This window comes from Letharia columbiana, assembly GCF_014066305.1.
Source record: "Letharia columbiana isolate WasteWater2 chromosome Unknown Sc0000036_s0, whole genome shotgun sequence".
Classification (NCBI taxonomy): domain Eukaryota; kingdom Fungi; phylum Ascomycota; class Lecanoromycetes; order Lecanorales; family Parmeliaceae; genus Letharia; species Letharia columbiana.
In genome coordinates, this window is record NW_023501080.1 from 268,317 (window position 1) to 281,985 (window position 13,669).

Below are 13,669 nucleotides of genomic sequence, written 5' to 3' on the forward strand. Positions count from 1 at the left end.
GGAAGAAAGAAAGAAAGAAAGAAAGAAAGAAAGAAAGAAAGAAAGAAAGAAAGAAAGAAAGAAAGAAAGAAAGAAAGAAAGAAAGAAAGAAAGAAAGAAAGAAAGAAAGCGAGAAAACAAAAACAAAAACCACAAGCCTCAAACAGCGGCCACGGCCGGACCTGCATCCTACCGCGCCTTTTGCACTTGAAGTGCGGGATGCGGTGTCCGAAACGACGACACGGTGCGGTGTGATGTCGTCTGCAGTGACGGGCTACGTCCATTGAACAGGAGGACGCGGGCGACGACGGGGGGCGAGGGAGGCGGTTTTCTAATGGTGTGGGTATGGAGACGTGGCTGGGGCGGGGGGTGGAAAAGGATGGGTACGGTTTTTAGGTGGGGGGAGGGGGATTGGGGTGGTGGAATCACAAGGGCCCGGTCGATATCTGCGTTATGTCCTAGGCCCGCGAGGGTGGGGAGAGCGTGGATTCGGAGAAGGGGTTGGCGGCTGGGATGGGGTATTGATGGGATTTGTAAAGAAGCTCTAGCTGGGCTTGTCGGTCGGTCGCGGGTGAGGTGACGGGGGTGACGGGTTTGGCTTTGGCGTGCACGATGGGGATTGGGGTAGGTGTTTGTGGAGGCGTGGGTTGTCCGGCAGAGGCCGTCGTCCTCTTCTTCGTTGAGGCTTTTCTCATACCACCATCCTATTCGCACCGTGATGGAGAGTACCACTACTAGTTCATAAACGAATGTTGAAGTGGAGGCTTGAAGATTTAATGGGCAATGCTACGCGGATTCAGGGAGGGACAGGCGGAGTGTACTGATCGATGGTAGCTGAGCATAAGAGTAGTAGTAGGGGATTCGTATGTGGAAACTGGTACTTGGAGCAAAGCGACAGACTCTCAGCGAACCGGCATCGAAGGACAAGATGCGAGGAAAGCAGTAAAACGAAGGAATCGTAGTATGCAGATGCAGAAGCAAGACCAACTTTTTGGTGCTAGCTAGATTCAATCTGGGACATGGAGTACGTATTCGTATCCGCGTTTGGAACAGGCAGGTAGGTAGTATTGACCGAACGGCGCATTGCATGAAATCCTTCGTGACCGCTCGCTCCGGCAGGTGGAATGGTGCAAAGGTATACTGAGTGCGGTACCTTGGTAGAGAAAGGACTCGGAGATATGAGGCGAGATTGGTTTCGTATTCGGGTTGGTTCGTATTGAGATTGCATCGTGGAGATCGCTTGAGCGCGACGCCAGGATGGCGTGGGAGGGGATTGAAGTAAAGCAGGAGAAACTGCGTGCGTGATCTGGAGATTAGCTAGCTGTGCCTGCTGAGTTAGACCCGTATAGCAACCAAAATTCACGGATCACAAGCACAAACGGAAGTAAAGCAAACGCATGTTGTCAAACCGTAATTGTCATCTCTACATATCCCAGACTCTTGCTCTCAAAAATTGCCTTCATTCCCAATTCCCCCTCCGGGCCCGTCTGAACGGTAAACCTTGTAAGCTTTCCACCAAAGACGTAACCCTTTGTTGCGCCCTTTCAATGCAAAACACTTACGAACCCCGGCCAGATCATCCTCCTCAACCCCTTTGTAAAATCGTATATCCAAAGCCGCCCACCCCTGTAAGTCATGTCATTGCGTCTGCGTCTGTCAAGGGCAGGACGCGTGCTGGTCGCAGGCCTCTGATAAGGCTGGTATCATCGCAGAAGCAAAAGATAATCAGTCGTGATTATGGTGTATGTTTGCGTTGTTTTGTACAAGTCATAGGTAGAGTTGACGAATCTCATAGATAGTGGATACTTCTGATTGGGGAGATGATGTTGAGAACTTGCTGTGAAAATGGATGGACGCCAGGAGAACAGATGGGTTGGTGAATAGACCTCGTCGTATTTCTGAATAATCCAGCAGAAATGAGTTTCGAGAAAATTCCGATCGTCTGGCCAGACGTGGCCTCGTGGCCTCCCAACCCTTTCGTGCAAATGAGACAGTGTCAGCGACCTATCTCAAGGAGAGTGAGGGCTCGACTCCTTGGGACGCAGATTTGATGAGCCAGTTGAGGCAGAGGCCTTGGGCCCCATCTTCCTGGTCAATTTTGCGTAGTCTGGAAACTGTCAGGAATCAGTAATTCAAAGGAATGGAGTAACAGCATACGTAGACCACAAGCGTTGCACAGCGTCCTCGCACCATCAGGCCCACGCCTCCACTCCGGCGTCTCGGCTCTGTTGCAGCTATGGCACCTACCCGGCGGTGCCGCTCTGCCTCTTCTCTTCTTAGCATCAGCGCCAGCGAAACCACCAGAACCTTCAAGCTTATCAATGTACGAGTTGGATTCATTGTCGTCAGCTTCACTAGGAGCAGCTTTGTAATTCTGCTGATCGTAGTTTCTTTGCTCGACGAGAGCTTGTTGCTGCTTACAAATGACATCTCTAATACGAGACATAGCGTCGAGGACTTTAGTTTGTTGTCGGATTATCTCATCGCATTCGGTCAATGATGGCAATGAGCCGGGGATGGGGCCTGAGCGTTGCGTCTGATGGGCACGGGTGCCGAAAAGACGAGAGAATTCTAGTCCACGGCCACTTCCTTCGGCAATCTGGGATTGGTTAGAGAAAACTGATGGCAAGGGACGCCGATGGATACTGACCTCATTGAGGGACGTCTCTAGATCAAAAATATCGAGATGGCGCTTCACAGACTCCCCATAAGCTGGTCTAGGTGGCGATGTCTCCTTGGCGGTCGCTTTTCTCATCTCATCGACTCGCTCAATCTCTGGTGCAGTACTCCGCCATGCAGATGGTGGTAGCGTTGGCGTCCGATATGAGGAGACTCCAGGCGTTGACGGAGGATAAGAGTAAGCGGGCTGATAATTGTTCACGCTGTATCCGAACGGAGCGTTTGATGTAGGTGGTGGAGGAGCAGGGCGAGAGATCTTCTCGTGCATAGGAGATGGTGGGATGTAATTTTGTTGTGATTGAATGGGTGAAGCACCAGGTCGTGAATAATGTAGAGGACTTGATATCGTTCTAGGTGGTGGTGGGACAGGTTGATGTGAGTCCAAGGGAGGCATCGCTGAAAAGCGACTTTCCCCCAAAGGGGCTGTCATGTGAGGAGAGTAGTTCGATCCACAGGAGCGATCGGACGGCTGCGGCGGACGGTAAGATGCAGAAGTATGCTGTGGAAACGAATCGGGAGGACCTTTTGGGAAAGTGTCTAGGTACGATCTCCCAACCGGGGTTGTAGGACTTTTTGGTACCAATGAAAACTTTGGCTGTGGAGTGGTCGAAGACAGCAGTGAGGATATGGATATCGGCTGCTGTTGGTCTCCCGTCAGTGCTTCTGATATCGATGGCAAAGACTGCCGTTGAGGAGCAGGTAAATGTTCTTTATCGTCTCCAGATATCCGACGGGTATCTGCCTGAGAGTTATAGTTTCCAGCACCAGCAGCGCCAGGGCCACTTCCACTGCTACCCACCACTGAGCTAGCAGCCGAAGAAGGATATGAATACGGAGGAGGTGGACCAGAGTAGATGGAAGGACTGATGAGCGGTGGCGCAGGCATGTGGAGGGCCGAGGTAATGGAGATGTTATGATTGTACGGGTTTTCTCTTTTGACCTTCTCCATATCCAGATAAGTGATCGGAGGCAAAGGACCACTGTGATCTGGTTAGCATGTGATGTTCTCTCCAGGTGCAACAACGTCGAATGATCAGGACAATCGTGAGGACTGACCTTTGGGATACTGTGTCGGCCATTGCGTGCGATCCGCAAAGCTGGATGTGAGATGGGTTGGACGACGTTCTCTCCAGAACTGCGCCGACGTCCCTCGGCTTGTTTATGTAGATCTGCCACCAGTTTCCCCTTGTGTTGCAGCTGTCGCTGGCCGCCAGCTGAGCACAAATTGGAATTTACGCGGGTTTAACCGCTACAGCAAACGGAACACCCGGTGGTTTGGAGGGAAGACTTAGGTCTGTTGTCACTGATTGCGCTTTGGATTGCTCGGAAGACTTCTCTCTCGATGGATGATTTGTCGAGTGTTCGGGCAGTGAGTTTTGTGTCAAACGGTCGAAAAACGTGGTTCCCGATCTTCAGGCAAGATGTCACCGATTAAGTTTGACCGCCACAATTGAACGGGTCTTAGTAGAGAAGAAGTCAGATGGCGGAGGAGACGGGAAGGATGGACGTTGTGAATTGATGCCTGGTCACTCTGCAGCAGGATGATAAGTAGTAGGAAAAGTGATAGATTGTTGTGTGAAAGGGAGAGAAAGGGAAGGGTTGACGGGGTTTGAGGGCGCAATGTAGGAGAGGAGAGACTAGAGCAGAGAGTGCAAAACAAAAAAGACGAGGTGGATGCTTGGAGCAAAGTAGAGGGGAAGCGAGACGACTTGGTAGTCAGATCGGGTAGGATTTCAGATGGCGTTATGCCATACACAGCGAACGGGCTCTACTCTCTCCGACCGTGGTGTGGGTGGGACGTGCATAAAATGTGTCGATACTACAGGCACTAGTCCCTCTCGGCGGTAGATTCCACTCTCTAACAGGGATGCGGGAAGGGCTAATAAATGCGGATGGAGCTAAGAAGCTTAGTGAGATCGGAGATTGCTGATCCCTCCACTCAAGAAATCCTTGCACTTGCTTTCACCCTTCGATGCAAGTCAAGCGAGAGGCAGGCTTGGAGCGGCTCAGACCTGTGCAGCCTAGTGCTCCCCTAGTGCCCCCTAAGGTAATGCTCGCCCGCCTTTCGCTCTCAGATGTCGGTTAAGTACATACAAGTGAGAAAGTAGAGATCTTAGCCTGATGGCTTGGCCCGTTGCATGCAGTCTCTCTGCAGAATATCCATCTCCTCGTATGTCTTTTGCACCAGTAGGATCAATCTTCCGTTCGCTGCAGGACAAGCCCCCCCAACAATGATCATAATCCATGACGATCTCATCATCCTTAAGACCAAATATTCGAATCAAAATTAGGTGTAACCTTCTTCCCTTTGCCGAGTCTCCCTCGTACTGACATCTTCCACTCGTGCCTTCCAGGAATAATCATCTCGTGACTTTCCATTTGCCAGCTCATTTGCTGTTGCCTACCGTAATCACAAAAGGCGTTTCAGGGTACAAATGCCTCGTATTTGCCATGCAATCTTCACTCAGGCTTCATCTGCCCTAAAGGCGGCTGATAATAATCCCAAAGCTTGAGGCTTGAACCAAGATCTTCTCGCTCAGCGATCGTCGCCGCTTGGCCATGCGATTTCCCTACCGAGAGCGTCTATTTATGTCAGCTGCACCCCGGCAAACACCGAAGATCTGAAGTATGCTGAAACTACAATCTGGGCTTGTTGCGCGGCACGATTGATGACGGTAAGTATCTGATTCTCCGCATTCTGCATCCTACACGCTCGCAAATAAATTCTTCAGCTCAATGGCTCTTGAAACCCTGCATGCCCTGCCCATAGTCGTCCGTCTGCAGTAGAAGTCTTTATCTGCGCCCGGATGAAGCAAATCGCTAATGCCCAACGTGTACTCTACCCCTCATGGGTGAATTTCAATTGGGTGAAGCCGTGGATTGCTTTCAATATGTTTCAGGGTCCAACTGTATTATGCATGGCTCAAAGTAAAAGTCGCAAAATCCGAAAGGCAAAGTTTTACAGAAGAACAGTGATGCTGAAAGAGCTGGGGAGGCAAATTTGGCAAGAAAACCCAATCCATGGGGCCCTCGTAGAATTTTCTCGAAACGGCGCAAGCTGGGTGGATGCCCGAATCCAAAAGATGCAGGGTGCCGAGGAGCAGAAGCGCGATGTGATGATTTGGTACCAAGGGCTCCTTGAGTGGCACTGGCAGGTTGCAAAAGAAGAGGATTTAACACGGCCATCCAATGGTAGGAGGGTCCTGTAAATAAGAAAAGGGTTTGTTGGATTTCATGAAAGTACCTATACGGAAAAACTTGTGTGGACTGAGACAGCGTGAGTCGGTGGCTTCGACATCCGAAAAAAGCCGCTCGGCGCTGTCAATGTCGCAGTAGTAAGATTTTGATTTTTTAAAAAAGGGAAACAATGCAAGATGCAAGACACCGCTCTATGAACCACTTAGCACGCGAGGCGTCGAGGGACGGACGGATCTTATCCCTACGCGAGCAGGAATACCTTATTGATCTACTGCGCCGTGCGGATAGCTGTCAGGAAAGAAACAAAGGGATGGGATAAATATGCTCACAGTCACGGTGGCGGTTGGCCTTATCCTTCGCAAAGCAAAGCGGACGTATTTCCTGGTTTTGACAACATGGTCATCATCATCATCCAATCATATTGACGGCGGAAATAGATCCGGCAGAAAAAGCATTGATGTTTGCTGGTAAAAGGTAAAAGAGGCTTTCTTGGCGCTAAGTTAATCATAGAAAATACAGTCAAGTAATAATGTACGGTAGGTACCTTATACCAAAGATTATTCGATCGCCGCCTCCTCGTAGTTATGGTTGCATCGTGCATGAAATTTTATGCACTCCTGCAGTAGGAATAAAAAATGGCACCACCAGACACCATCACGTTCGTACCTTTGATATCGACAGTTCCATTTTCCAATTTTCCTTTTCTCAACTTTCCTTTTCCCCTCCCCTTCCCACCTCCCAGCACGGATTGTCATTCCCCAGATTTGTTTTGGCTTTTTTGGCTTTTTTGACTGGACTGGTCACTGGACACGGGAACAAGGTCCGTGTTGGCAGTTGGCATGATAGGAAAGACTATCTTGGTATTCAACGACTCGTCATACATTGAGCGAGTGAGTGTTCAGCAAGACTGGCTCTTCCGATCACAGTGCGCATTGTGGCATCCTTTTGTCGTCGTCATTGATATTGTTATTTAGCAAAAAAATCCGGTGTTTTTGATCGAAAGAGGTTGCTAAGCCTTATCGCGTCTAGCTTATGAAGGTACCTTAATTACATGTCAAGTCTCAAGTCTCAGGTCCCCAATCTCAAGCGGGCCTGAATCAGGTACGTTCTCTGCTATAGCGGCCATGAACCAGGTAGAGGAACAGCATCTCTTCGACGGGTCTTGACTTCTGACTCGATGTTCTAATTACCATCTCTCGTCCAGAGCGCCTATATATTCTAAAGACTGGACAGCCACGAGCATCTGAAAACCATAGAACCTCACTTGGAACCTTTTCCTACCCATTTTTCCTACTTTTAGTCTCAGGCTGCATCGAATGATGACTCTGCAGAGTTTGTGATCAGCCTCGTGTGACTCTATCATATCCGCTCCAAAGTGTAGTGCGGTGCTTTGGAGGCCCCATCGTCCCTTCCATCATCTCAAAAATCAATCCTTTTCAGTCGCCCGCGTCAAAGTTGGGTTCCGCAACCTTGATTCCCTGTCAGCACTCACGACTCTAGACGCTTTAGCTATCGGACCTTCCATTGACATGGCCCCAACCGTGGGGTCAGAAGTGGTTTTCGACAGGTTCCTAGCCAATTATTTCCCACGGTCGACGGAGGTCTATGGATATTGGAATGTACCTTGAAATCCAAGAGGTCCTTGCATCGTCGCTTCCTGCACCTGGTCCGCCTTTTTAAACATCCGGGACAGCTCATGTTATGGTTTAACTTAAGCATCATACAGAGAACAGCCTCCCCCAAGGCTTTCATACTGGAGACGGATAACGCTACAGGCTCCACGGATGGCGCAATCCTGTATTAACAGGCCGATGGCGTGATCATCAAAGTTCTCTCATCCATGGTCTTTAGCCGAACCAAAATACTTCACACGTACTCGTGGGCTCTTTTTCAGTCCGAAAGGAGTCTTTGCTTACCCCCGTCAGTAACATCGGATCACCGACGCAATCTCTGCAACAACCATCTAACAGTCCGCCAGCTGCATACAACTCTGGGCACTACTAGACCGCGCAAGACGTATCAGGTGTCCCGGATCACTCATTCCACTCTGTCGATTTAGGCCCATCGCCTCTCCGTTAGCAAAGGAAGGAGACGGGTATCCTGGCGCGTTTTAGCTCGACAGATTCATTGTTTGCCAACAAGTGTAGTCACGCATGGCGGGCTGCGCAATGGCTACGTTGAAGTCCACCTGGCTTCGTCTGTACAGACTACAGACTTTCAAACCACACTATGCTATCTGCATCGCTCTTGACTGCTCAGTCCCTGAATACCTCTGCTCTGCAGAAGCTTTTCCCCACCAATTGTGTGACGCAACTCGCGGTATGGCATTTTCACGGAATGGCTGTCGCTAGATAATATACCGGAGTCTTGAACCCCCCAACGAGGCCATCATGTCACCGCCTTTTTAAATGACCCGCGGTCCACGGCATTCGAATACAAGCGCTCAAACCTACGCATTGACATGAGATTGACAGCTACAAGGTATCGACTTATCCAGCTCTCACATCTCTGAGTAATGGAACCTTTCCCACGGCAGAGTGCAGACTGAGTGGTTTGTCGCGCCGAAGTACCTAGCATTCACAGCGAGGGGTCGCTTACAATAATGGCAAAGAGCGTTGTTTGAACCAGGAGGATAATCTGCAGGGTTGACAGCCGTCTGTCATCCGACCTTGAAGCAGACATATTGGTAGATAAGAACATATCACAACAGCTGATCAACTCAATATTGAGTCAAAAACGTTTGGAGGGTGGAACATCTGCAACTACGAGGGCGACTTGTTTAAACTTGATGCCTAGGTGACAGATATTACTCATGGGCCAGGTATTGGCAGCCGATAATGATATCTTTCAACAACAGTAGGCAAGCCCCACGTCAGACTACTGCAAGGACGATGCTTTGCATGCCTGACAGCGGCCTGATGCATGATGGCTCTGTCTGATGCATGATGGCTCTTATTGGTCTCAACTGACTACGGCCCGTTCGAGTACGATTGGTACGGGACAGTGCAAAATAGTAGAGGAAACTCACACCGAGCTACAGCCTACTGCACAGATTAGATGAAGGGGTTTTGTACCTTTGATAGGGGTAGCAGCTGTGAGACACGAGACTTTCCCATCGATTCCCGGAATACTTTCCTGGTCTGAGGTGCTTCTGGCAGCGGCACTAACCATACGCGATGAACCCCCAAATTTGACGTCGATTTCCTATCAAGGGACCTCACCCTGCTGTCCTGACAGCGCTCTGCTGCATAGTCTTCTCCATGCTGACGACTTTGAGAGTGCCAGCCGATCATGGATGGTTACATGATGGAAACAACCGTGCAGCTCCCAAGGTTGGCCATCCGCATGCTTGACAGCGGTGTGCTGCATCACTTGTACGCTTTGGCCGCTGAGAGAGACAGTTGACAGCGGCAGGTCCTATGTCACAGTGCCTGATAGGATCAAAGTCGGGTTACCTGCAAGTCTGACAGCGCTTTCCCGCATTGATCTACTGCACTGCTATCTCTCCCACCGTGTCGTAATTGGGTCTTAGAGTTCAGTGAGCAGCGGATATAGAAAAAGACAGGAAGCCGAAACGTTAAAGCTGGGTATCTGCAAGTTTGACAGCGGTCTGCTGCCTGGAGTTTCCTATCCTGGCGCTAGAAGGGATCGACTCGTGGGACCTCCCCCCAAAGCTACCCCCAATGTGAAGCACAACTGACAGCGGATAGTCACATATCACATTCAAGCCGCCCTGTCCTGCAGTCCTCCTCTACTTATCCCTTCTCCACCTCCGTGCCTTAGCCTACCCCGACCTCAACAGTTTCGACTTCCCAAACTGGACATCCTTATCCAAAGCTTATTACTACCCTTCTGCACCTTATTGGAACGCATCAGGCTCTCCGGATAACTGCACTCTCTTTCTTCCGTGGTTCGACGGACCGGTATTTCGATCACCATATCATCTCCGATTCCCACCTGGGGCCCAGTCGCATCTTTCTCCCATCTCGATGCATCTCGATGCCACCACATCCGCCGTCTCCCGTCACGTTCCGTTTTTGCCTGCCAAACACACTTGGCGCTCGAGCATCTACCTTACTTTACGCCGCAGGGCCCGCGAGCGGCTAAACCAACTAGCTGCATGCAACGACAGCTGTCAAGAATGCAGATATGCGATCTGTTACCTGCCCCCTACCCCCTTCCCCCGCGCGCCCCAGCCTCCCACTACCTTAATTGAAACTTCGCATCCGACCTCTATTGGGCCGTTGGGCACCTAGCCTTCCATATCCATCTACTTCATCTACCTCGAGGCTTGGCGTCCGTCGAGCTCCAATCGTTCCACCTTTTAGCCTGCTGGCAATTCGCTGGTGGCGTTGATCGACGATCTACGGATTTGGGGGAAATCTGCGATAACGTATGCACGAGCGCTGATCGTTGCAGGAGATTATTGGTTGGCTAGGGGTTTTAGCGTGTCGGTGGTGTATGCTCGCGAATGTATTGGATCGGTGATGAGAGGATTGGGCCGATACCGGCGTTTACCGCTGCGATGTGGGAAAAGGTGGATTTGGAAGTCACCGACGTGAAAAAAAAGGGAAAAAAAAGAAAAAAAGATGAAAAGATTTAAATTCAGGGGAAATGGAAATGATCAGGGCTTGGGCAGAATAACAGAGCGCCAAGATGACGCAATCCGGCCTCCCTTTTTCTGGTCATGATCATTCCACGCACATAAAGGCAAGTGATACATCTACGCCCTTACATCCGGGAACGGCTTCCGGGTACGATGGGTGTTAGACCCGATACACACGCTCACTCCAATTTACATACCTAGGGGCAATTTCCACAATCAGCTTTACCGTTCACCTCCCAGAGGGCGAGTCTGTTCAAGATCCAGCGCGCCGAAAGAGTGGAGGAGCGAGTGTGTACAGGGAGGGAGGGAGGGAGGATCCTGTTCACTCTGTAGACGGCAAGAGCACTCGAGATGACGCCCCGCCTAGGCAGCGCGGAAACAGCACCCGGAAGTGGAGGGGGGCCTCAATGTTCCACGAGGGGGTGTATAGTACAGGTATCACGCCCCGAATAGATTGGCTGGCTGGCTGTGGCCCGGAAGAGAACCACCCTGATGTCCTCGCCACAAGTGAGGTTTTTCATCTCAACTCCTGTCCGCATATCTCAGCATCAATCCAATTTACATAGTAGCCACCGCCCCTTGGAAGCCCCCAACTAGAAAGGTCTTTCCCATCAGACAAAGCTGCCTTCCTTGTCCCTGTAACGCCTTGCCTGTATAACGCCGCGCGTCAATAATGCATCATCAGTCAGCCGGGACGTAAGTGAGACACGACACGCATCCACCGCCATTTGGATCAACAGGAAGGGTTCGATATAGATCATTGAAAATCTCCTTGATCGTACTCGTCGACTGGGAGTTAGACGGACGGACGCACGCCCTTTTGGTCATCATCACCGATCAACCACCCGGCTCAAGCCCCTGAGCACATCCCTCATGCCTGGCTCGCCGCCCTCCCCAGCAGCTCTGGCTTTGCCCTCTTGATCCCTCTTCTCCAGAGCTTCGGCGCTCAGACCCAGGACCTCGTCCGCTATCCTTTCCGCAGCGTCTTTGTATGCACCCAATGCGTGAACGTTGTGGGCGAACTTGTCAACGTCGAATTCGAGGTTCTGGTTTATGGCTTGGAGACGCGACGATGTGATGGCGGAGAGGGAGGGTTGGAAATCCGAGGTCAAGGATTGGAGGGTCTCCAGGGCGGCTGTTTGGGCGGGATCGGAGAGGAGGTTGGAGTCGATGGCTGAGGGAGCTGGTGGGTCTAAGGGAAGAGGTGGGAGAAGAACTGCGCTGTCGGGCGGAGGGCGGAGGAGAGACTCCCAAGTTTGGCGCTCCGTTTGCAGACTAGATCACGGGACACTGTCAGTAATTGCCTTCTTCGTAAGGGATAGGAGAAGGGTGCAGCTCATACCGGGCTATTTGTTGCTCCAGGTCTTGTATCTTGGCTAGGTTTGAAACGTTCATAGGATTTGGTCTTGGCAACGAAGGTTCTGGTGTTGAATCGTTCTGTAGTGGAATCAGTACACTTTTCCCGAACGCTCTTTGCTCTGGAATCATTTCAACACACTCTGCTGAACCAGTCTGACATCTCGGACTTCGTCGAGAAGTCTTTCAGCAGCTGCGATTGTATCTCTCGGGCTGTACATAGGCGTCAACTAATGCTCTTGATCTGATCTGACGTGAACATACCTGCTAATCTTGCATTTCCATCTTCTGTCGAAAACAGAGGCTTCTCGCCCAACGCTCGTGTCGCACACCAAGTGAGGAGCTGCTTCATTCGTCGTGGTTCCGAGAGTCCATCACTTGCTATGTGCTTGTAGAATTCGGAACTGTCGACTTCATCATGAGGCATGGCTGATTTACAGTCAGCGTTGACACGGCCAAGGCGCAAATGAACTTGTTACCATTAGATTTGCCTGTGTCAATCAATGAACTTGCCCTTCTCCCTCTCATACCCAGGCTACTTCTTCGAGTCGCATTCGTCTTCCTCATCTCCTTATTCCGCCGTATTATCGGAGTGTCCGCGAATGGCAAGGCGATCTTCGTAGCATCGAACGTGACCTCAATCGGCTGCGTATGGTCCTGCTGCGGGTCTTTTCTCGCTCGCTCATTGTCCATGTGCGATCTCTCGCCTCCATGGTCGGGCTTCAGCTCGCTGGAGGCACGGTCCTTCCTCCTCTTCTTGACAGGCAAAGCTGGTGGATCCGCATTCTCATGTTCTCCGCTATGCCTTGTGCTTCTCCTCCTCGCTGTTTCCCCCCCATTTTCTACGGGTGCGGCACTGGGCGAACCAGTGGCCTTCTTCTTTGACTTCCTTGTTGGCGCTGGTTCAGCTTGTTCCTCCTGCCTAGGCTCCTCAGCAGTACTGGCTAGTACAGCCTCCGCTTTTGCTTTCTTTGCGCGCGTCCGTGTAAATGCAAATCCATCGGCTTCTTCGTCCCAAGCTATAAAATCAGTCAGTCACACCTCTCTGATGCACCATCTAATCCAGTCACTCCGCGATGAAGCTCCAAGAAAGATCCTGTTTCTCCACCATGGTGTTCAGGGATGCTCACCAAGTTGCCTTTTCCCCGCTGATTTCACACCCGCACCATTGACACTGCCCTTTCCTTGCTTCACTGTGGTACTTTGACGCCCCTTGACTGGCTCCGAATCATGTACTATGCCGTTGGCGAATGGTGCGTCTTCCTTGTCCTCAAGTCTTGAGCTTCTCCTTCGCCCGCCCCGTGAAGGCTCACTCATCATATGTGGATTGTTGATTAATTGCAGCGGAGCGCGCGTCGCGTATGCTGTCATTGATGCTGCTGTAGAGGTTGATGATCGTGGTTGGTGAAATCAAGGCCCGCGCGTGGTAAGATTGGAATTGCGATTCATCGAAGGTCTTGAGACTCAGAAGGAGAATGCAGTCGCTCCTTCCTTTTCTATGCGACCGCACAAACACCTTGGTAGCCAATTTGTCGTTGAGACGTATCGTCGCAATCCCAGGGTAGAAGTTGTTGAAGGGGAGGGGGCGGAACCTTGCGTTCGGTGTTTACATTTCGTGTTACCGCTAGCCGAGTTCAGCTTAGCCCTGAAAGTCCCTTCAAAACACGCGACCTTTGTGAGATTTGTCTTCTACTCGTAGAGTACTTCACGCGGTGTTTCTTCGAGGGTAAACATTTGATGCCAGAGTTGTTTCGCACCAGGCTTCGTTTGAAGCTGGCAAGGAGTACCATGGTAACGCTACGCTCTACAGGAAAAACAAAGAAGAGCAAATGCCACGCTCCGCTTTCCCAT

At 50.9% G+C, this 13,669-nt stretch overlaps 2 protein-coding genes across 2 annotated transcripts; both read right to left on the reverse strand.

Annotated features, from left to right (window-relative positions):
• Positions 1 to 1,988: 1,988 nt before the first annotated feature.
• On the reverse strand, positions 1,989 to 3,737 carry HO173_009021 (uncharacterized protein; the record flags this gene model as incomplete). The annotated part of the gene is made up of 4 exons (XM_037310917.1): positions 1,989 to 2,086; positions 2,137 to 2,578; positions 2,630 to 3,638; positions 3,715 to 3,737. The coding sequence occupies 4 exons, from the start codon at positions 3,735 to 3,737 to the stop codon at positions 1,989 to 1,991; spliced, it is 1,572 nt and encodes a 523-aa protein (XP_037162233.1).
• A 7,555-nt stretch (positions 3,738 to 11,292) lies between these two features.
• On the reverse strand, positions 11,293 to 13,189 carry HO173_009022 (uncharacterized protein; the record flags this gene model as incomplete). The annotated part of the gene is made up of 6 exons (XM_037310918.1): positions 11,293 to 11,737; positions 11,805 to 11,899; positions 11,961 to 12,031; positions 12,083 to 12,247; positions 12,298 to 12,837; positions 12,949 to 13,189. The coding sequence occupies 6 exons, from the start codon at positions 13,187 to 13,189 to the stop codon at positions 11,293 to 11,295; spliced, it is 1,557 nt and encodes a 518-aa protein (XP_037162234.1).
• Between the last annotated feature and the right edge of the window lie 480 nt (positions 13,190 to 13,669).